Source organism: Cyanistes caeruleus, chromosome 7 (assembly GCF_971803275.1).
Source record: "Cyanistes caeruleus chromosome 7, bCyaCae1.hap1.1, whole genome shotgun sequence".
Lineage (NCBI taxonomy): Eukaryota > Metazoa > Chordata > Aves > Passeriformes > Paridae > Cyanistes > Cyanistes caeruleus.
The window spans coordinates 2,274,886-2,296,032 of record NC_141707.1 but is presented as its reverse complement, the minus strand read 5'-3'; the positions used below and the strand labels follow the sequence as shown (position 1 = coordinate 2,296,032).

The following is a 21,147-nucleotide window of genomic DNA, read 5'->3' as shown; positions in this document are numbered from 1 at the left end:
GCAGAATTACAGCCCTGAACCTCAGAGGAGCAGGGAATTACCTGTTGGGTGCAGGAATTCAAACACATTGTACGAATTGAGCTTGGAAGTCACAACCTTGGAATTGTCCAAGGCCAGGCTGGACAAGGCTTGGAGTGACCTGATCTAATGGAAAGTGTCCCTGGCCAAGGCCAGGGTGGAACTGGGAGGGCTTTAAAGTCCCTTCCAACCCAAAGCATTGATTGGTTCTGTGAATAGGAATCAAGAATTTCCAAAAATGGCAACTATAAAAGAGTGTAAAATCCATCCTTCTGTTTGTCATCAGTGAAAATGCTGAGAATATCAACTGCATGCTTACAAAGAATTGAAAACCAGCATCCATTGTTGTCAGTAAGCATTTAACAATCTTGGCCTCATTTTTTGGTTCTCTGCTTACAGTTAGAAAACAAGACCCTTGGAGTCTGCTGCATAACATCAGAATGGCATGAAGGGTGGTTGCTATCACAGACAAACACAAAGGAACTACAGTAGCTGCTTTCCAGAGAAGCTATAAAGCTGTTTCACATGTACACACATGGTTTAAAACCAAGAGTTCACATTTTATTGAGGGTTACAAGTCAGATGTATATAAAAAATAAATAAATAAAAAAGAGCAGATACACAGTTTATAAAGGAACAACTAAACAAACCATAAAACACATTTCAGTTTACAAGGGGATGTAAATGAAATAGTAGCCATCTGTGCCTTACTTCCAATTCTACAGAGTTGTAGAGGAGAGCAGATAAACAAGTCTTGTCTTTCTTTCTACCCTTCATCTTCCTACATTTCCTCTCCCTCCATTTTAAATGTAATGGAATACTCAGTATCTGTTCAGTACAATGTGTTCTGTGAGCTGTAATAATAATTTGCAGGTCAGATAGAATCACAGAATCATTAAGACTGGAAAAGAACTCTGAGATCACCAAGTCAAACACAGACAGTGAGTAACTAATCCATATCCATGTACATTCTATGCAAAATATCTTTCCATGAAATCTCCAGTTCCTCTGAAAGGAGAAAGAAAGAAATGAAATTTATTTTAGGATTAGGAAAAGGAGCTAAAGAGAGTACATTTGCCTTCAGAGCTTCCTATGTCCTCAGCCCATTCTTAAGAAAAAACCCTCAATGGCAGTAAACTAGCTCAGGCCTTTAACATCAGTTCTAAAAGAAGATGTAAAAAAACCCCAAAAAAACCAAAACAACAAAACAAAAAAACAATCAACCAAACAAAAACCCACAAAAAAAAAAAAAGGCGGCAGGATGTTTTGAGGTTATTTTGTTCCATTTTCTACCACTTCAGTGTGTGTGTCAGACTGCCCCAACACAACAGGAACTTGCCAGGTGTACCCATCTGTGACAGTGGTGTGAAGATGACAATATTCCTACAAATGTCATGCAAATACATATCTAGACAGGGAGAAACACCAATATTGCCTTTTTTTCTGAAGGGAAAGTGTACAGCAAGGAGCTGTGCTGTAAAATATATAAGAATCCTTTCAGGAACAAGACATTTTGTCATGTCAAGCTGCAAGGAAAAGTTTTGATTTAACATGAGAAAGTTCAAGAAGCACACACATAAAGTTAAATGTTGGTCTTTTGCTCAAGAAACTGCAGAGAAAAGACAAGACTCTGGGAAGAAGGAGAGGGAGATGTGAAGGTGTAAGTTTGTGCTCTGCTCCTTTCCACTCACCAGCACTGCAAGGGACAGATGTGTTGTCCAGTTGTTTATGGTAAGGTTTCTTGCTGGATAAACAGTTTCTGCAGGGGCAAGTTCACCTAGAAACAGCTGCATTGAATGGATTAGAAGTATCATGGATGGGTACCCATGGACATTACAGAGCTTGGACACAGCAGCAAAGCAGGCAAAACAAATGGCTGGGATTGTGACATGTTCATTGGATTACTGGCAGGTGAATGGCTTGCACCTCAGATGCTGTCTGGTAAATCACTGTCAGCAAAATCTGGACCCCTCCTCTCCACTAAAGATACTCCAGAGTATCCCAACCCATTCAGAGCTGCAGGAGAATTCCTGGAAAGCAACAGCCTCACAAAATCCTTCTTTCGCTCTTCAAAACAAAATTATAGCTCAAGGGTCAACAGGCATTGTTCCTGAAAGTCACTGCTGTTCTTCATATTTTTTGTTGGGACATTTGCCCCTATTTTTCATTTAGCAGAGCTAAAAATACCTCATGAATTTAAAAATAATTTTAAAAATACTACAGTAACAAAGCACTTGAGCTCAAGGAGGGTTTGAATAATGCTTTCAGGCACGTGGTGTGATTTTTGGTGCTGTTCTGTGCAGGGCCAGGAGCTGGACTCCATGATTCTTGTGACACCCTTCCAACTCAGGATACTCCATGATTCCATGATTCTACAAACCCAAACCCAGAAATTAATTAATAGAAACGACTTGGCTGATTCTGAGCAAGACTTGGATATTTGCAATGATTCCACGATTCTGTACAAGCTGCTCTTTATTGAAATGTTCTTGTTTTCATTTGTTCCACTCAGGACACGTTACTAGGATGGAAGAGGAATAGGACAGCAGGGGGGGAAGAAGGAGAAAGATTATTTGATGGTATAAATAAAGATGTGGGGCAGCAATGCCAACCCTGAAAAGGGGCCTCTCATCATGGAAAAATGAGACTTCTTCCAGCTCGCGTCAAACAAAGATGCCTTCAGCTCCAGAGGGGACAACTTCGCCCCAGCCCAGCCCGAGCCGCGTCGGAGCGGAGGGGAGGGGACCCTGCCAGGACTCGGTAGACCCACAGTGACTCTGCGTGGATGTTCGGAGCTACTGCAAACGCGATTCTGCCCGATTTTGGAGGAGGAGGAAGAACTCAGAGGGCAGTTCCAGACGGCTGGGGAATAGCGGGACTGGGCTGGAGACGCCTCCGCTGCTCCTCCCGCTCCCTCATCTCGCACATCCCAGCACCCAGAGCCGGGAGCCACCCTCCAGCCGGGGATGCGGGAGCCTTCCCGACACCGGCCACTCCATCAAGTCCTGTCTCCTCACGCTGCAGACGGATCTGGGGGAAAAGTTTTGATGACCTTATTTTCCAGGTAGGCAGACTTTTTCACTCCGAGTACAAGGGGTTCTGTGGCTACTTACTGACGCGGCTCCAGCTAGGAAGAACAGAAATCCCTCTGAAATTTCAGCCTGTGTACGCTCCTGCTTACCGGCTTTACAGCAAAGTGTCTATTTCACGTTTAAACAGTACCTGCTATAAGAGAATATGAATTTTTCCTTTACTTTCAGCTCTTGGCTAGTTTGGGCGTTTTCCCAAAGTTTTGGTTTTTTCCAGGTGTAAGTAGTGTGGGCCACAAACTTCCAGGGCCACAGGTCTAGAAAATCCCTCAGTGGAGAGGATGGATTTGTTGAACCAGTCTTCCTTGAGGTAACTGAGCTGAGTTCAGCAGCTACAGTGAAATGGTAGCAGCAGGGCAAAGAACTGCTCTGCCACATGATTTCCCCTTGATTTCTGGGATTTCAGAAGATACAATTTAGACTCACCTAATAGGTCCTTGTCTCCTATTTATGCTAAATTACATCAGCACAAGCTCCTCTATTTTGGGAGGTGGCAGGTCATTTAGGAATGCCTGTGAATTTGTTGCACTTGGTGGCAGGGGTTTGCTCCCCCTAGCCTTCCTGCAACCTGGGCTTTCCTTAGCTGAAATCCCAGGATAATTACATTGGGAGACCTGGAGAAGGTCTGGAATCCCTGTAGCTGAAACCTTTCCCCTGGGTGCTCTGCCCAGGGATTAATATTACAAGGCACGTTTGGGTAGTGGCTGCAACCACCACTGAAATTCCCTCCTCATGCAGCGTGCAATCCATAGGCACACAAACGGGAAGGAAGAGGAGGTGCATTTAGAAGAGTTGTTCCAAATGGGACATATTTTTCTTTTCTAGTTTCATTTATCAAACGTTTGAATAGACAAAATGCTGCATGCACAAGTAACTGACACCACAGGCACTGCCTATTGGGCATGGCCATGGAAAATGCTGGGGCTGAGCAGCAGGGAAGCTTCAAACTTTATTCTGCATATTTCAGCACAGCAAGCATAACTCTCCTTTCTTGAGAGTAATGCAATTTGTGTGCCTTTAATTTTATGTGGCTTTAGATAAGTTCCTTGAAAGCAGTGTTAGCTTAGAGAGCAGGGCATCTCGATCTTTGCAAATTTGGGAAACAGTTTGCTCAGTTACAATGGGTGTTCTGGTGTTGGAGGAGACATACACAGTGCACCAGGGGGAACTTCAGGAATATCAATGTGTGGGATAAGGCAGACCATGACTCTATCTGTCCAGGTGCATGAGCTGACATTTCTACGGCATTGAGATCTGCTCTAAGTGATAATCAGACATGAGAGCACAAATAACCAGATAGAATTTGCACATTTGAACAACTGCAATTAAATTCTTTGCCGTAATATCACCTTTGGTTCAGTTGCTTGTGCTGGGAAGAGAAGCAAGGAGAGAACTTAGGTCCTCCTGCAAGGCCACTCTTTTTGCAGGGCTCTGTCTAGGTAAGTCCATATATTTTTCGGTTATGTGTGTAACAGCCAGATTACCTGAGATCTCCATGTGGGAGCAGCAAAGACCATGCATTTTTCTGCACCTGAGGTAGGCGCACAGACCCTCATTCAGGGAGAATAGTGCAAAATAGTGCCCCCAAAAAATTCCCTGTTGTTTTTCCTTTGTGTGAATCTCATGGGGAAAGAGGTGATACACTCTAAAATACAAATATTGAGAGAAGGCCTCACAGGAACAAAGGTCTTTCTCTGGCAGAGACATAAGTGTCAAGGAAGAACAGGATGGGCAGACCCAAGCATTCAGGCATTATAAATCAGCTCCCAATTTGCTCTTTGCATTAGTTTTTTGAACTGTTTGTATTCAAAAATTGCCTACAACATGCAGAAAACAGTTAAATCTGAAGTACTGGTGAAATATGAGGTTTCCAGTGCAGTATCTTGCAGCGGCAGGTGGGACTTTAAGTCAACTATTATGGGGTTTGCAACATCATCACAACAGCTGGTGGTGCTCTGAGGATGACAAAATGGGCAGCATTGCCCACCCCAGCCTTGGAAGCCCCTGAGGTGGGGACTGGAGCTCCCAGAAGCACCCCCATCATGTGTTGGGGGGTCAATACCAGGTGGGATGCTGGGAGAGCGGGAGACTGACATTGCTTAGGGTACAGAGTGGAATAGAGGAGGCAGTGCAAGAGGACCCCAGGGAAGTGAGTTGAGTCTTGTGTTTTCAGGAATCACTTTCCTGCCTTGCTGCTCTGCCAATGGAGTATCCAAGGCCGTGGTGCTTCACTGACCCAGTCCCAGGCCCCAAGAGCTGTGGGCAGGAGCCATCCTGTGCCAGAGCTGGTCTGGGTTGCCCATGCAGGCCAACTTCTCTGCTTTACAGTGCCTTCCCACCCACACACACAGAGGGAAAGAAGGAGGGAGAGAGGGAGGTGGTTAAACTCAGGATGCAATGATGAGTCAGACACTTGGCCAAAGCCCTGAGTGCTCCCAGTGTCTCCAAAATGTCTCCATCTTCCTCAGCTAAAGGCATGCTCTAAAATGGTGCTGAAAACTCAAAGCTGTTGTGTCCTAGAAAAGATCAGGATCTCCTGCAGCCCTGTTTTTTGAAAGGCAAACAAAACAAGGAAAGCCTGCAGTAGACTTAGAGGGGTGAAATCTTGATCTTAACTAAAGCACCCCTTTAGCATGAAAGTGTTTTATCCTGACCATACCACTTTTATTCTCTGCGGCACAATGGAAGAAGTTGAGCCACACTGACTTGTGCAAGGACTTCATAGAATCATAGAATGGTTTGGGCCAGAAGGGACTTGAAAGACCATTCCATCCCACTCCTTGCCATGGGCAGGGGCACCTTACACTAGACCAGATTTCCCCAAGCCCCAGTGTCCAACTGGGTCTTGGATACTTCTAGGGATCCAGGGGCAGTCACAGCTTCTGTAGGCAACATGTACCAGGGCCACCCCACCCTCACAGGAAACAGTTTCCTCCCAATTCACTACATAACCCTGCCCTCTGGCAATGGGAAGCCATTTGTCCTATCAGTGTCCATCCTTGTCCTATCACTCCAGGCTCTTGTCCAAAGTCCCTCTTCAGCTCTTCCGTTGCCCCTTTTGGTACTGGCAGGTGCTGTAAAGCCACCCCAGACCCTTTTCTTTTCTAGGCTGAGCAATCTCAATTCTTTCATAAGCACAAGCTCTAGTGAGGAGGAAGGCTGTCACTGTTGTAGGGTCTCAGCAGCACTGACACCAACCTTTCCAGCATAGAGCAGTCTGCAGAAGCCTGTGGTACACTGCAGCTGGCACAGTAAACTGAGACAGGGTATTTCCTACCAGGCATGAGCTGGGGCACCACATGGAGAGAGGTCTCAAGGGATGCCAAGGAGGGCTGAGTTGTGTGTATTCTTCAGTAGTGCTGTTCCTGTGGCAGCAACCCAGCTGCACTGATCACTTGCCCTCCCCCTGCATTGCCAGTGACACCAAAGGCATGCTCAGTGTCCCTTCAAAGCTTGGACTCTTCCAAAAGTTACCCCAAAAAAAAATTGAAGAAAGAAGCTCTCCTTTTTGATTGGATTCAGGTCTTGTTTCCATAACAGACATCCCATATGCCCCTTTTTTGTTAGTGGTGAGTTGAGCACCATGCAGAGAAGCATCTCTGGGCTACCACAGGGCTATGTTGGTTGGTTCTGGGGTCCTCTAGACACTAAGGTTCATCTCCCCTTCCTCCACATTCCATGCTGCTGACAAGTGTTGCTTGAGTGTTGCCTGAGAATATCTTTTCAAATCCTGTGTTCCTTTGAACACTTCTACACATTGCTAAGAACTTTGCAGACTAGATTTCTAACTCTTCTGCTGCTTTAAGTTGTCGTAACACTACATGAAATAAACTCCCTGGAGGCCTGGTGATGGGTGGCACTGAAGGTGTGCATTTCTTCAAGAGGTTTTCTATTTGTCCTTTCACTCCATGGGTATACAAGGAGCATTGGCTGGCATTATGTCATACCAACAGAGTCAGGTGATTGTGTATCATGTTTAACATGTAACTTGTGTTTTTCCACAGACATCTGATTATCCTGAGGGGCTGCTGAGATGTTCCAACAAGCCTTGTTTCCCACTCTTCTTTGTGTGGCTCTAGTTCCTCTCCATGCTGCTCAGCTTGATGTGGATGTTGATGTCAGTCCTACTTCTTGTGCAGGTATTAACCAAATAATTTAGGTCACCTTTGTGGGCAGCAATTTTAACAAAAACATTGCTCAGTTGTAGAACCTGCTTGTCAGGGACTGACAGTGGGACATTCCACCTCCCCAAGCTCTTTGCACTCCTGTGGTAACAACCCATCTGTGGGGAGCACCGTCCTCCACCCAAACTCACATTTCCAGGTTTGCTTTGGTGTGCAGAGAGATGGAGATGGAAGAGCTGGGGTCTGCCAGTGGTGGTCTCTCCCAGCAGGTGCAGTAACAAACACCAGTCAGTCTCTAGCACTCAGCTCTCTAACAGATGCCAGAAAATTGTTCACTTTAAATCTGGTGATTTCCTCACTTTTCAGTTACAATGCAGAGGTGATTCATGGTTCCAGCCTGACTCTTACCAAAAAAAGCAACGTTTTCAAGATAGATTCAGTACAAAGCAGTGCTGGATTAATGGCTGGACACAATGATCTTAGAGATCTTTTCCAAACTTAATTATTCGGTAATTCTATAGCAGATCTTAGGAGTTAGAAGTCCTGGTCACTGGGGAACCATCTGACCCAAACAAAAGTGTCACTTCTAGAACTAGGTGGGACTTATGCTTCTTCTGGCAACACACTTGGTCTGGGTGTCCGGGGGACAGCGAAGTGGTGCATGAAGTGCTCTGATATTGTCTGAATAAATGTCCCCATGCAGAAAAGAGGAACTGTCCCATCAATGTCTACTTCATCATTGACACCTCGGAGAGCGTGGCTCTGCAGACTGTGCCCATCCAGAGCCTTGTGGACCAAATAAAGCGATTCATCCCCATGTTCATTGATAAACTGGAGAGCGAGCTCTACCAGAATCGAGTCTACATCACCTGGCAGTTTGGTGGGCTCCATTACTCAGACGTGGTAGAAATTTACAGCCCTTTGACAAGCAGCAAAGACATTTACCTGCCCAGGCTGTCTGCCATCAAGTACCTGGGCCGGGGCACCTTCACGGACTGTGCGATTTCCAACATGACCCAGCAGATCCAGACCCAGATGGCTAACGGCGTGAACTTCGCAGTGGTCATCACTGACGGCCACGTGACAGGCAACCCCTGCGGGGGGATGAAGATGCAGGCTGAGAGGGCACGAGACATGGGCATCAAGCTGTTTGCAGTGGCCCCCAGCGAGAAGGTGTACGAGCAGGGCCTGCGGGAGATCGCCAACCTGCCGCATGAGCTCTACCGCAACAACTACGCAATCACCCAGAGAGATACCCTGGAGATCGACATCAACACCATTGACAGGATCATTCAGGCTATGGTAGGTGCAGGGAGGGGAGTGGGGGGCATAAGAGGAACAGGTGCTTTCCCGTCTGTTTGGTTTGGGATATAACCTCTAGTAGGGAAGGTGGAGCCTTTTTCTGGTATTTAGCTAGGGCCCTTTGGTTTGTGCCTCCATTTCCCAGCATGTCTGGGCAGGCTGCCACCCTAGTCCTCTTGCTGAAGACCAAGCCATACCCCAGCCTGCTCCCTGGGTAATGTGGAAGAGTGTGCTGCACTGAGATAGTGCTCACCATCAGTGTGATCTTTCAGACCCCAGCTGTGAGATGCTGTTAATCAGGGGGTCTCCCGAGGGCATCTTTACAGCCAGGGGACCTTTACCACCTCCTCTCCCTTACCATCACACACCCCTCCAAGGGTGGGCTCCTGCCTCTCCCGTGGGACTGAGCACCTTAACTGATCTTCTTCCTCCTGTTCTCTCATTTGCAGAAACACGAAGCCTACGGGGAGGTGAGTGAGCAGCATCTTCATGCCTTTGCCACACGACACAGGTTTAAGCTGCCCCTGTTAGAGAAGACCAGCTCACACCCCAGAAGAGCATGGACCTGTGTGGGATGGGTCCCTTCCCACCTATGGATCAGGGCAGACATTCCCTTATCCAAGGGTTATAATGGCACTCTGGACTCACTCCCTGCCTCCCCCTCACCTGCATGGGTTCTGGTCTATGGAATAGACTCATTTCATCACTTTGGAGGACATTCCCTAAGTGCTGCCCTGGCTGAAGCTTCTGCCCTGCTGGTATCGCAGGGGCAGGGCTTGGCAAACAAAGGGAGGATTATGCAGGGGATGCACCGAAGAACATGCCAGTTGCATGATGACCACAGATGCCCACAAGCCCCCACCACTTCTGACACTTGGCAGTTTTGTTCTTTCATTCTGGGCCCAGAGCCAAGCTATAATGAACATGCTCATGGCAACTTTCCACTCTTAATTGATGGGCAGCACTTCTCTGTGTGATTGTTTCTGCCTCAGCCCTGACCCAATAGATTTTAGCCCTGAGTTCATGGGGAGAGACACGTGCAGAGCCATGGGTGCAGAGCTGAGCTGAGTTGAGGATGCACACTGTCAGTACCTCAGTTTAATTTCTTGTATTTCAGTGCTACAAGATGAGTTGCCTGGAGATTGCAGGTCCACCTGGTCCCAAGGGATACCGAGGGCAGAAGGTAAGTTACTCTAAGCTGTGAGAAAAACAATAATGCTTCTGCCTGCCACTACCACTGCAGGGTGCCCTAGACCTCACCTCACCTCAGCTGCCTTCTCAGGTAGCACCCAGGTGGGACATAACCCCCCAACATCTGTCTTGGCCCTGGGAGACACAGCCAGCACTGGTTTGCCCATGTCTGTGCCAAGGCTGATGCACTGCCTGCAGTGCAGAGAGACATCTGAGCACCTGAGGACACCAGGACTGAGGCAGCAGTTGTTGCTGAGTTCTGCACTCTCAGAGCAGAGCTCACACATTCACAGGGTGTCCCACTCTCCTGCTCTAGCTGTGTGCTCTGATTTCCCAGAAACTGCCACTTTCTCAATCAGCACCAAGCCTGGACTTATGCTGGGTTTTTCCTTTCCTTAGGGTGCAAAGGGGAACATGGGTGAGCCAGGTTCCCCTGGGCTGAAGGGACGACAGGTGAGTTGTGGAAAATCCTTCCCTCTGTCTGCTACATCTCTGATGACCTCAAGCTAACTCTCCCTGACTTCCTCCCTGAAGGGCGACCCAGGAATTGAAGGTCCAATCGGATACCCTGGTCCCAAGGTAAGAATCCCATAGACGGTGGCTGAGCTCTTTGCATTCCCTGATTTTTGGTAAAGCAAGGGGAGCTTTGCTTCTCCCTCTCACCTGCCCATTTCCCACCCCAGACCTCTACCCTCAACTCCTGCTGATTGCCCAGGCACTAACACAGCGATTTTGGTTTTTGTTTGTATTGTATTTTTTTTGTCCATTTTTTGTAATTAATTTGTATTGTATTCCTTTGTCCAGGGTGTCCCAGGGCTGAAAGGAGAGAAGGTGAGAGAGATGGAATGGCTGGCTGAGCACTTGGCAGGGGCCACACTCCTTTCTGATGTGAAGAGGAGAAATTAGCTGTGATGGGGAAGGATAACAACCCTATTAACATGTAATTGTGGACCTGGGGAGGAATTTCCAAGGGCATTGCAAAGCCTGTCTCCTCCTCCAGGCTTTGATCACGGTCTGGTGAAGAGAGAATGGGTTCAGGATGTAAATGAAGGGCGAGAGGGAGGCAGGAGTGAGGTGGGATTGAGATGCAGGCAGTGTCTGACTTACTGTCCTTTTCTTCTCCCAGGGAGAAATTGGATCTGATGGACGGAGGGTAAGAAAGAACATTCTCTAACTTGCACGTTGTTTCAGCTCCCAAACCCTTGGACTGTGTATTAATATATCCTTCTTCTTTTTCCACCCCCTCCTCACCCCATGATCCAAGGGTGCCCCTGGCTTGGCAGGAAGGAACGGCACAGATGGACAGAAGGTAACTGGGAGCACTGGGAGCACCCCATAATGTCAGTGCTGGTGTTCCGTTTCTTTACCCTCTCTCATCCCCACAGGTTGTTTAGTTTCTACTATCCCACATGCTGGCTTTCTATTTCAACTGATGTTTCTGTGAACTTATCTGTACATTATTCTGCATGTCCCATAGAAATGCATGAAGTAATCCAGGTCACAGGAATGAATCTCAGAATATGCCGAGTTGGAAGGGACCCAAAAAAATCAAGTCCAACTCACACAGGATACCCCAACAATTCCACTCTGTGCCTGAGAGCGTTATCCAAACTCTCCTTGAGCTGTAGTGGGACTGGGGCTGTGACCACTCCCTGGCAGCCTGTCCAGTGCCCCACCACTCCCTGGGGGAAGAACCTTTTCCTAATATCCAGACTAAATCCCACACACAGCTCCATGCCATTTAGTGCTGTCCTTCTGTCAGCAAGCTCTATCCAGTGATCTGGTCTGTGCTCCTGCTGAGAAGGTGATAAGGCCAGATAATCTGATACCTTATCCTGAGTATTAGTGAGCCCTACAGGACATGGACACAGAGAGCTTCACAGAAATTTGGGTTTCAGGGCAGTTTGTCACTTCATCTGTAAGCCACAGCTTGTACTTAGCATTAAAGCCCTAAAGCCAAATTCAAAGGCCTCACAGCAAAGTCCTTGGCTTTGTCCAAAGCCAGCACACCCTGGCTTTGCAGAGTTTCCTATACCCAGCCCAGTGTATCTGAATAATTACAGTTCTTCCCAATCCTCAAGTGCTGCTGAAGCTCTAAAACATCCTTCAGTCCCCTCCACTCTCTAAAACACTAAAGCCCTTCTCAGGGCTGTCTCTCAGCTGTCTCAGCACTGGTCACAGAGCTGTTTCAGGACACAGAGCAAGGCAGTCCCTTCTCTCACAGCATCTGTTAGGCAGAGTGGTTGCTGCACACCTGACCTGCTCTGACAGGAGAGCCATGAGAGCTGTCTCTCAGCTGTCTCAGCACTGGTCACAGAGCTGTTTCAGGACACAGAGCAAGGCAGTCCCTTCTCTCACAGCATCTGTTAGGCAGAGTGGTTGCTGCACACCTGACCTGCTCTGACAGGAGAGCCATGAGAGAGGACTAGCACAACCCTGGACGTGAGTGGCTGACAAATCCAGCCTCAAGGGACATTCCCATCTCTCAGGGATGAGCCTGCCTGATTTCCTTTAGTCTGCTTTCCTCTCCACTTTTGCCCCTGTTTTAAGGAGTACACTTGCTATTTATTCTCTAGCTGGTGGCAGATTAGGTCAGTGGATGATGATATTATTAGATGTCAACAAGAAAAGCTGTGTTTTCCCTTCAGCCACCTATAATTTCTCATTTTTTTCCTTTGAATGTAATCTCTCCAGGGCCGGCTGGGGAGAATTGGACCACCAGGATGCAAGGGTGACCCTGGTGACAAGGTAGGAACACTTTACTCTTTCACCAGCACATCTGTTGTGTAGCTGTTGAGTAAGGTACATATGTAGAAAGATGACCAACAAGAGGTTATTTACCCATTTTCCTACTAGGGGTATAATCTGATCCCAGACCCAGGATCCATGGAATGGGGACCACAGTTTGATTCTTCTTTGCCTCCTTTTCATGGACAAGGAAGCTGGGAGCCCCCAGTGTTCCTCCCCTCCACATAGAGAGAAGGAATTGCCCCTTTCATCGACATTAGCAACAAGCAAAAACTACTTTAGCCTCTAGAGCACTAGCTTAGAAATGTTATTTGATAAGAAAGTTTAATTTTATTTATTCTGCATGGAAAGTATTCGCAATGTGAAGTGTGTGGTTCTTTGTTGTTTCCCTCCCCAGGGCCCTGATGGCTACCCAGGAGATGCAGGAGACCAAGGAGAAAGGGGAGATGCAGGCATAAAGGTACAAGTGCTCTGCACAGGCAGCGGGATGTGGGCAGAAGGTGCCAGTGGGGACAGCTCAACACCATTCCCCATGTTTTTATATATATATATATATTATTAATTGTTAGCTGCTTATGGAGCTGTCGTGGTTTTAAAGGGTGGTGTTCACAGGTTGATCTCACTTTTCAATGGTCAAAACTACTGTCAATTCTCAGAAATGGCCAGTTATTGGCAAGAAGAACAAACTCCCATCAGCCTCCAGCAGCCTTAACTTCCTTAGCTGTTTCCCTTTTTTTTTTTTAAATGCCAATCTATCACAGGAGCCCATAGGCTTTGGGGTCTGGATCCCATCACCAGGCACAGGAGCTGAGGGCAGGACCTTGCTGGCCTTGCTGCTTGGGCTAATCATCGTGCAATGTGCTGGTGAGGCAGGCAATGACCATTGGCTCTCTGGCTGTTTCAGGGGGATCCTGGACGGCCTGGTCGCAGTGGACCCCTGGGGCCCCCAGGGGAAAAAGGAAGCCCGGTAGGTTCATGCGGCATCCTGATGTCTCCGGTGTTTTACTGTGGTCTGTTCATAAAATCACAAAATGGTTTGGGCTGCAAGAGACCTTAAAGTTCATCCAGTCCCACCGTCTGCCATAGACAAGCACACCTTCCACTATCTCAGGTTGCTCCAAGCCCTGTCCACCCTAGTCTGGGACAATTCCAGGGATCCAGGGGCCACAGCCACAGCCCCTCTGGCTTTGGACAGGACTGGCCAGATGCTGTAAGGAACAGTTGATAAACCTGTTGTCAGCTGATGGAGGGAAGGTGACACAGAATCACTCTGCTCCAAGGCTGGAGCCCCTGCTCATGCCAGTGCCATGTGGGCATGCCGGATGCATGGAAGTGGAACCTGGGTGCTCATACACTTCTGCTCAACACAGGATAAAAATGGGGGGGATGTGCACACCCTCTGCCCTCTCTTCCCACAAACTGTATTTCTTTTTTGTCTCCAAGGGACTTCCAGGCAACCCTGGAGCTCAAGGGCCTGCTGGAACCAAGGGGGGGAGAGGTGAAGTGGGACCTCCTGGACCCAAAGGAGAGGCTGTAAGTGGCTGAATAGATCCCTGGACACTGGACACACCACAGGAACCTGAAGCAGTTTCATGGATGAGTGCTGAGAAACTCCCCAGTTCTGCTTTGTGCATCCCAAAAGATGTGCAGATGGCTGATCTCCTTGTCTCTCCCATCCTCACAGAGCAGAACTCCCATAATCCTAAGCCTGATGTAAACCATTCACCTTAGAGAAGCATCCTGTGTTCCCACATAACCACACAGGCCTGGCCTCTCTGGATGCCCAGGGACACTTTGGTTGTACTCTGGCAAGTTCCCCAAACCTCTGGCTCCTTGCAGGAGCTCAGTCAGGATCTGGTGGCCATCATGGCAGAGCTCTGTGAAACGGGCAGGATCACAAATCAGTGGTGCCACAGACACTCTAGTTAATATAATGGGGCACTGCAAATTTTGGGGATGTGACGCTGCTCTTGGCTGCACCGGAGCTCCGGGCTAGCTCTACGGTGCCACTCTGGCACGGGCAGTCGCCAGGAGTGGGGAACTTTAGGGGAAAGGTGATCCCATTGCAGAACCTTCAGAGCACCGACTCCTGCCGGGCTCTGCCAAATCAGGCCTCATGGGTGATGGTAAAAGGAAGGAGGAGACCCACTCGGCTGTACTTCCCAGGAACAGGTTTATTCGGGAGAGGGGATGAGCACAAGGGTCTGGGCTGGGAGAATTCAGGACCGAAGACAGCCCAGAGCACCCCTGTGCACGGGGTTTTATCTCAGGGGCAGGCACAGTCTAGGGTCCAATGGGAGCTCACGGAGGGAGGGGTAAGGGGAGGAGGTTACAATGTCAGGGACCAATGGGGATACAAAGAAGGCGGGAACATAACATAACAACCAATAACGTGCCGAGGAAGGGATAATATACATGGAAGGAGCTGTAAGGAGAGGTGGGGTTTATGATGATGGATGGGGAGATGGGGCAGGGTAAAGGTGATTGACAGGGAACATTCAGGAAAACTGGGAGGGGTTTACATAACAGATAAATGGAACCAACCAAAGCAGTAAATGGGGGAGAACCAGGAACATACAAAACAGATGAAATACTAACAATTTTAACAGAACTGAATAAAAATACTACAACAGGGATGGGTTGGAGAGGATGATCCCTGGCACAGCTCCACCAGCACCATGGAGCCAGAATCCAGCCAGCCTGTATCCTTGTGCAAGATCCAGTGGAGAAAGCAACACTGGATGAGCTGGAAGTAAATCATAGTCTTTAACCCTGAGGGAATGAACCAGACGTGCTTGTGGTCACTGTGGTGGAACAACAGTCTGGCTGTGGCTTCCCAAAAGGAAGTATGGGCATCCCTGCTCTCCTGCTGCTGGGAACGCACTTGCTTAGGGGGCAGGTGTACATCTCTTGGGCCCAGAGGGAGGAGGGAGGACAGCCAGGAGCCACTGCCCAGGTGACATCCATCCTCTCACCCCATTTATGTGACTTCTGTGTCTGCTAAGGGGCGACGTGGAGATCCAGGGACAAAAGGCAGCAAAGGCTCTCCTGGAGGCATAGGAGAAAGGGTGAGTAAAGCAACTACACAGATTATTGCAAATGAGCCCAAAATAGACAGGACTGGGGTGTGTGTGTGATGTGCTAAGGCCCAGCCATGCAGTGTCCATGCAGCACCAGAGGTGAGAACGCAGATCCCACTGTGCTGTGCTCCCACTGGCACCAGGTACAGCCTTCTTCTCCAGGGTTTGGTCCAGAGAGGGGACGAAGGGCAGTAAAGCTCAAGGCTGAGAGACACATTCAGAGGGCACACTGCCCTGACACTGTTTGAAACCAAGAAACACCAGGTTTGAGAAGGGCATCATGGAGCATTGCCATGCACACAGATAACATTGGAGACATCCCTGACCAGGAATATCTTTCCCTTCTTACAGGGAGATCCTGGTCCAGAGGGTATTCGTGGTCTGCCCGGTGAGGTTGGAAACAAAGGAGCTAGGGTAAGCATGGAGCAAGGTTTGGTGACAGCCAGGAGGAAGGGGAAGGGAGTGCCCTGGTGTAATCCAGGGCAGCTTGCCCAGCTTTCCTCATGTACTGTGTTCTTGTGTCTTTCTTTGCTGTGCAGGGAGAACAAGGACTGCCAGGACCTCGAGGCCCTTCTGGTGCTGTGGGAGAGCCAGGCAGGATAGTAAGTCACACTTGGGCTTGTGTGTGACCATGCCCTCCTTCTGTGGTGAGAGCTTGCCCTGCTGACACAGGCAAGCTGCCTGCACTGTCCCTCCCAAAGAGAACCTGCATGACCTTCTCTCAGTGAGGCTCAAAAATTGTGTATTCTCATGATGATGTGGAAGGGATCTCTGGAGAAGGTGGGTCACTGGGGAGAGGGAAGATGGGACTCCAGAAGCACCTATTTGTCCTGCATCTGTGGTTAGTCCATCAATGCCACTGTGGCAGTAGTGCTGTGACATCCAGGTGGCTCTATGGGACATGGGAACCCCACTGCTTAGACAGTCACTGCCACAGTGAGCTCACCACGAAAGGAGATGATCCTGCAGCACCATCTCAAGAGCTGGTTTCTCCAGCACAGTCCCGTGTGGGCAGCAGGGAACATCCTCACTCACTCACTGCCTTCTCTCCAAATCTGTCCTGCAGGGATCACGTGGGGACCCTGGTGACTTGGGCCCAAGAGGTGATGCTGGACCACCAGGACCAAAGGTAAAGTTCATGAATTAACCTCTACATTTGAAAAGGTGGATTTATGTTCCTATTCACTTATTTATTAAAAAAAACCAAAACAAACAAACAAAAAAACCACCCAAAAAACAATGAAAAAAAGCAGCTTTCACAGCAGAAACTTGTGTGCCTAAAAAACAGAATCAGACCTGTCCCTATGGGGCAGAGATATAGGTCTTGCTCTGGCCAAGGCAGCTCTGATTACATTCTTCACCCTGAGCAAACTCAGGGGCATCCCTGGCACATGACATCCCCAAGACCCTGCAAATCCTTGCTCTGCAAAGCAGTTCCCAGTGCTTCAGGGCCAGCTGCAGAAGCCTTGGCTCCTGGTGGTGTCTCACCCCCAGAGAAGATGAAAATGGCTGTTACTGTCACAGACAGGAACAGGTCAGAAGGGCCAGGTTCGGTATCTCACGGGTCTTTTTTTCCTACCAAAGGGTGACAGAGGCAGGCCTGGTTTTAGCTACCCTGGACCCAGAGGACCTCAGGTATGTATTCCTCATCCAGCATGTGAGGAAATCTGAGTGGATGTTTCTCAGATCTGAGCAGACTGAGAAAACAGGGAAGGAGGAAGAAAAATGCAGATATGTGGAGCCTGTGAAGGATAAGGGGGGTTGAACACCAGGAGTGAACCTGGTCACGGTCCATCAGGTGCTGGGGATCCCAGCTCCAATCATGGTGATGGTCCCTCAAGCATCAGCCTGAAGCTACAGCTGCTCTTCAGCTTCATGCTCCTCGCTGCAGTCTTTGGGTGTATGGGTGCACAGTGTGAGGCCAGTCCTGGACAGCTGCTGACCTCTCTCTGCTCTCCTTTTGCAGGGTGACAAGGGTGAGAAGGGGCAGCCAGGACCCAAGGTGAGTGTGCTTGTCTCCATCACCTGTTTTTTTGTACTGACTGAATGCCAAGGAGTTGTGTCCCAGCCCCCTGGGTTAATGGCTGAAGAGCCAGCCGTGCCAGCAGCTGCCCTGGGTACTTCCTGCAGCTGGAGCTTGGTTATATCTCTCAAGCCCATCTCCTTTTGAAATCATATGAAAAATATGCTGCAGAACTTCCGGGGTATTTTTTGGGTAATGCCTGTATAAACACTGTTTTCTGTGCTCTGAGCTGCTGGCTTAGAGGATGCTCTCCCAGGTCAGGCAGGCATGTGTGTGTGATGCAGCCTCTGCCTGAGCACATCCAGATGTGCTCCATGCTGGATCTGTTTCTCCTTCCATTGAACAGGGAGGACGGGGTGAGCTTGGACCAAAAGGAGTACAAGGGACCAAAGGAGAGAAGGGGGAGCCGGTAAGCAGACTCCCTGTACTGCCCCAAGGTCAGTGTCTCCCTCCCACATCCTTGCCACGTGCACTGGGCATGACACTGCCGCTCTTTGTCTGGTCCCTGTCCCCAAGCTCATCTGTGGCAGCCTGGTGACTGTCCTTAGCAGGGCTGGGGCTGATCAGGGGATCAGGAGGGGCCCTGAACTCCTGGGGTTGCATTACCAACATTGCCCAGGAAGTATTTAACCTTTCTTTACATCTTCCCCAGGGTGATCCTGGCCCAGGAGGAGAGCCTGGACAGCGTGGTCCACCTGGTGAAGCAGGCCCAGAGGTACAGTCCCACAGTGTCTGAGGAGATGCTGTTGGAGGGGACACAGCTTCCAGATGTGTCCACTGGCTCACAGTGGGCCTTCCCCTTCAGAAAGCCACATTTTTGATGGCTCTGACATCTAGTTCCCAGAAAAAGAATTCTTGGGAAAACTGTGCCTGAAATCCCTGTATTCTTTTTACAGGGAACCCCTGGCCCACCAGGAGACCCCGGTCTGACTGTAAGTAACCCCTGCTACTCATCCTCCTGGGGCAATCATGGCTTTTCTGTGCACAGCTCAAGAACGAAACAGGACATCAGGTCCTGCTGCTGCCTGGCAGAGGTGGCCTGTGGCTTCCCACAGGAGCCAGGGAAATAGGGGAGAGGGGAGGCTGGGCAGGAAGGGAAAGGGGAGTACTTAGCTTAGAGAGAAGCACTGATCCTGCAACCCTGTCCTGGCAGGACTGTGACGTGATGACCTACGTGCGAGAGACGTGCGGATGCTGTGGTGAGCTGACATCACCTCTCCCGGGGAAGGAGAACAACTGCTTGAGGGATAGGGAAAGGGGGTCACCAGAACCTTCCTAGCATCACTTACCCCTTTGTTTCCCTCCCTTGCTCCTCTCCCCAGACTGTGAGAAACGCTGCGGTGCCCTGGACATCATGTTTGTCATAGATAGCTCCGAGAGTATCGGATACACCAACTTCACCCTGGAGAAGAATTTTGTTGTCAACGTGGTCAGCAGGCTGGGCTCTATTGCCAAGGACCCCAAATCACAGACAGGTCTGGACTCTGAGGGGACACAGTGGGGCACGGGGAAAAGAAAAGAGTCTTGGAACTTTTCAACCTCAATGGTTGTTTTCCATTGCTTTTCAGTTGGGCAACTCTTTGACTCTCTCCACTTTTCCCCAAGGATGGAAAGCCAAGTAATATGACACTTTCTTGGCAGGTGCCCGTGTTGGGGTGGTGCAGTACAGTCACGAGGGGACTTTTGAAGCCATCAAGCTTGATGATGAGCGCATCAATTCCCTGTCAAGCTTCAAGGAAGCGGTGAAGCGCCTGGAGTGGATCGCTGGAGGCACCTGGACGCCGTCTGCCCTTCAGTTTGCCTACAACAAGCTCATCAAGGAAAGCAGGAGAAAGAAAGCCCAAGTGTTTGCTGTGGTGATCACAGACGGGCGCTACGACCCCCGGGATGATGATAAGAACCTTGGGGCTCTTTGTGGTAGAGATGTAGTGGTCAACACCATCGGCATTGGAGACATGTTCGACCAGCCAGAGCAGAGCGAGACCCTGGTCTCCATTGCCTGCAATGAACCCCAGCGAGTCCAGAAGATGAGGCTCTTCTCAGACCTGGTGGCAGAGGAGTTCATTGACAAGATGGAGGACGTGCTCTGCCCAGGTCTGTCCCTGTCTATGTGTGGAACTGGAGTTTTGAGTCCTAGGGTTAGGGGTAGGGGGCAGAGATGTGTCCCAGCAGGTTGGTCAGCAGCTGGGTCATCCATGGTGGAGTCTGACCTTAGCCCTGAACTAAGAGTCCTTCCTTAGATACAGACCAACTTTTTGGGGCAGTCTTTTGGGGTTCCTTGTAAGAGACCTTGTCCTGCTACTCTGACTGTGCAAGCTGTGAAGGAGAATGGCAACACATGGCTCAGTTTTCCTTGTTTCTTTTCCTTCCAGATCCACAGGTTGTCTGCCCCGAGCTGCCCTGCCAGACAGGTAAACATTACAAGTAACTTAATGGATCTGCACAGACTCTGGGGGGAGACTGTGTGAAGCTCAGGAGTAGGAGAGGGGGGTGCAACCCTGTTCAATCCCTTTGCAAGGCAGGAGTTTGGGAAATAGTGTTACTTTATATGAGAAGAGGCTCCAGGGTTTCATCTCCTGCTCTTTTCCTCTCTCTCTGAGTTCCCTGCACAGGTAGGTACAAGTACACTGTGTGAGAATGGCACATCCACAGTATTCCTCCCTAGTCAAATTCCTGGGAGCCACCAGGTTTTGACCTCCAAACCCAAGTCACAATCCCTTTGCTAAACACCCATTCACATGACCTTTGAAGCAGGAGGCTCCTTGGGAGTGACTGGCAGAGCAGATGTTAGGAACCAGCTGGAAAATGGCAACATAGTGGACCCAAAGCTTTGGCTTCTCTAACGCTGGCTATATTTAATTAACAATTAACTCAAGGTGTTGTATTAAAGGAAAAGGCTGTAAGGATCCTCTCTCTGATGCTCTGTGTGCTGAAGGTAGCTTTACTGGGTCACATTTTTCTTGTTATGGGGCAGATGTGCATCCCAAATTCCTAGAGATCCTGTCTGAGTCCCTGTGTATGTTTAAATACTATAGATGCACTCTGTGCTGATACACAAAGTTTATAGAGGACCACAGTTTCGCCCGTTCTGCAATTTTTATCTTTCCTCTTGCCATGAATGTTTTTGTGGCAGTCCCCGGCTTCAACTGAGCCTTATACAGATTATCAAATTTCATTTTCACGTAAGTCCCTTTGTTTCCATGCAAAGGAAAGGAAAACTGGTTCCAGGATGCACAGAAATCCAGAGAAAATCTATAATTATTCCTGTCTGAAATTTCATGCTGATATTTACAGTATTTACACCTGGCCATGCTGGGGACACACAGTATCCAACTGTGATGCTGAGCTTCTCTGCTGCGTCTTCTGAGGAGCTTTGCCTGCAAATCTGTGCACAAGGAAGTGACATCCCCAGGCCACACTGGTGATTGCTCAGGTGTCTTCAAAGGTTTTGGTCTTTGCAGCCTTCCATTTCCAAGGAACAAAAGCAGTGGTGCACTCATTTCTCCTGGGCTTGGGCCATCAAAGCCCTCCGACACAAGGCAAAGTTGTCGGTCCTTTCCTCGTAGTGCAGC

The 21,147-nt window shown here is 49.1% G+C and overlaps 1 protein-coding gene across 10 annotated transcripts in view; it reads left to right on the top strand.

Annotated features, from left to right (window-relative positions):
* COL6A2 (collagen type VI alpha 2 chain) overlaps positions 1-21,147 on the top strand; it is a 40,278-nt gene that overhangs the window by 11,953 nt on the left and 7,178 nt on the right. For all 10 annotated transcript variants that reach the window (XM_086898145.1, XM_086898148.1, XM_086898147.1 and 7 more), the window contains 27 exons: positions 2,531-3,082; positions 7,112-7,246; positions 7,935-8,533; positions 8,983-9,003; positions 9,651-9,716; positions 10,124-10,177; positions 10,259-10,303; positions 10,529-10,555; positions 10,851-10,877; positions 10,989-11,033; positions 12,419-12,472; positions 12,870-12,932; positions 13,377-13,439; positions 13,916-14,005; positions 15,478-15,540; positions 15,904-15,966; positions 16,092-16,154; positions 16,619-16,681; positions 17,137-17,187; positions 17,519-17,554; positions 17,922-17,984; positions 18,228-18,290; positions 18,472-18,507; positions 18,729-18,774; positions 18,898-19,050; positions 19,217-19,669; positions 19,948-19,986. In XM_086898145.1, the coding sequence (XP_086754271.1) occupies positions 7,141-7,246; positions 7,935-8,533; positions 8,983-9,003; positions 9,651-9,716; positions 10,124-10,177; positions 10,259-10,303; positions 10,529-10,555; positions 10,851-10,877; positions 10,989-11,033; positions 12,419-12,472; positions 12,870-12,932; positions 13,377-13,439; positions 13,916-14,005; positions 15,478-15,540; positions 15,904-15,966; positions 16,092-16,154; positions 16,619-16,681; positions 17,137-17,187; positions 17,519-17,554; positions 17,922-17,984; positions 18,228-18,290; positions 18,472-18,507; positions 18,729-18,774; positions 18,898-19,050; positions 19,217-19,669; positions 19,948-19,986 (2,452 nt within the window). In that variant the 5' untranslated portion in view covers positions 2,531-3,082; positions 7,112-7,140. The remainder of the gene's footprint in view (positions 1-2,530; positions 3,083-7,111; positions 7,247-7,934; positions 8,534-8,982; positions 9,004-9,650; positions 9,717-10,123; positions 10,178-10,258; positions 10,304-10,528; positions 10,556-10,850; positions 10,878-10,988; positions 11,034-12,418; positions 12,473-12,869; positions 12,933-13,376; positions 13,440-13,915; positions 14,006-15,477; positions 15,541-15,903; positions 15,967-16,091; positions 16,155-16,618; positions 16,682-17,136; positions 17,188-17,518; positions 17,555-17,921; positions 17,985-18,227; positions 18,291-18,471; positions 18,508-18,728; positions 18,775-18,897; positions 19,051-19,216; positions 19,670-19,947; positions 19,987-21,147) is intronic.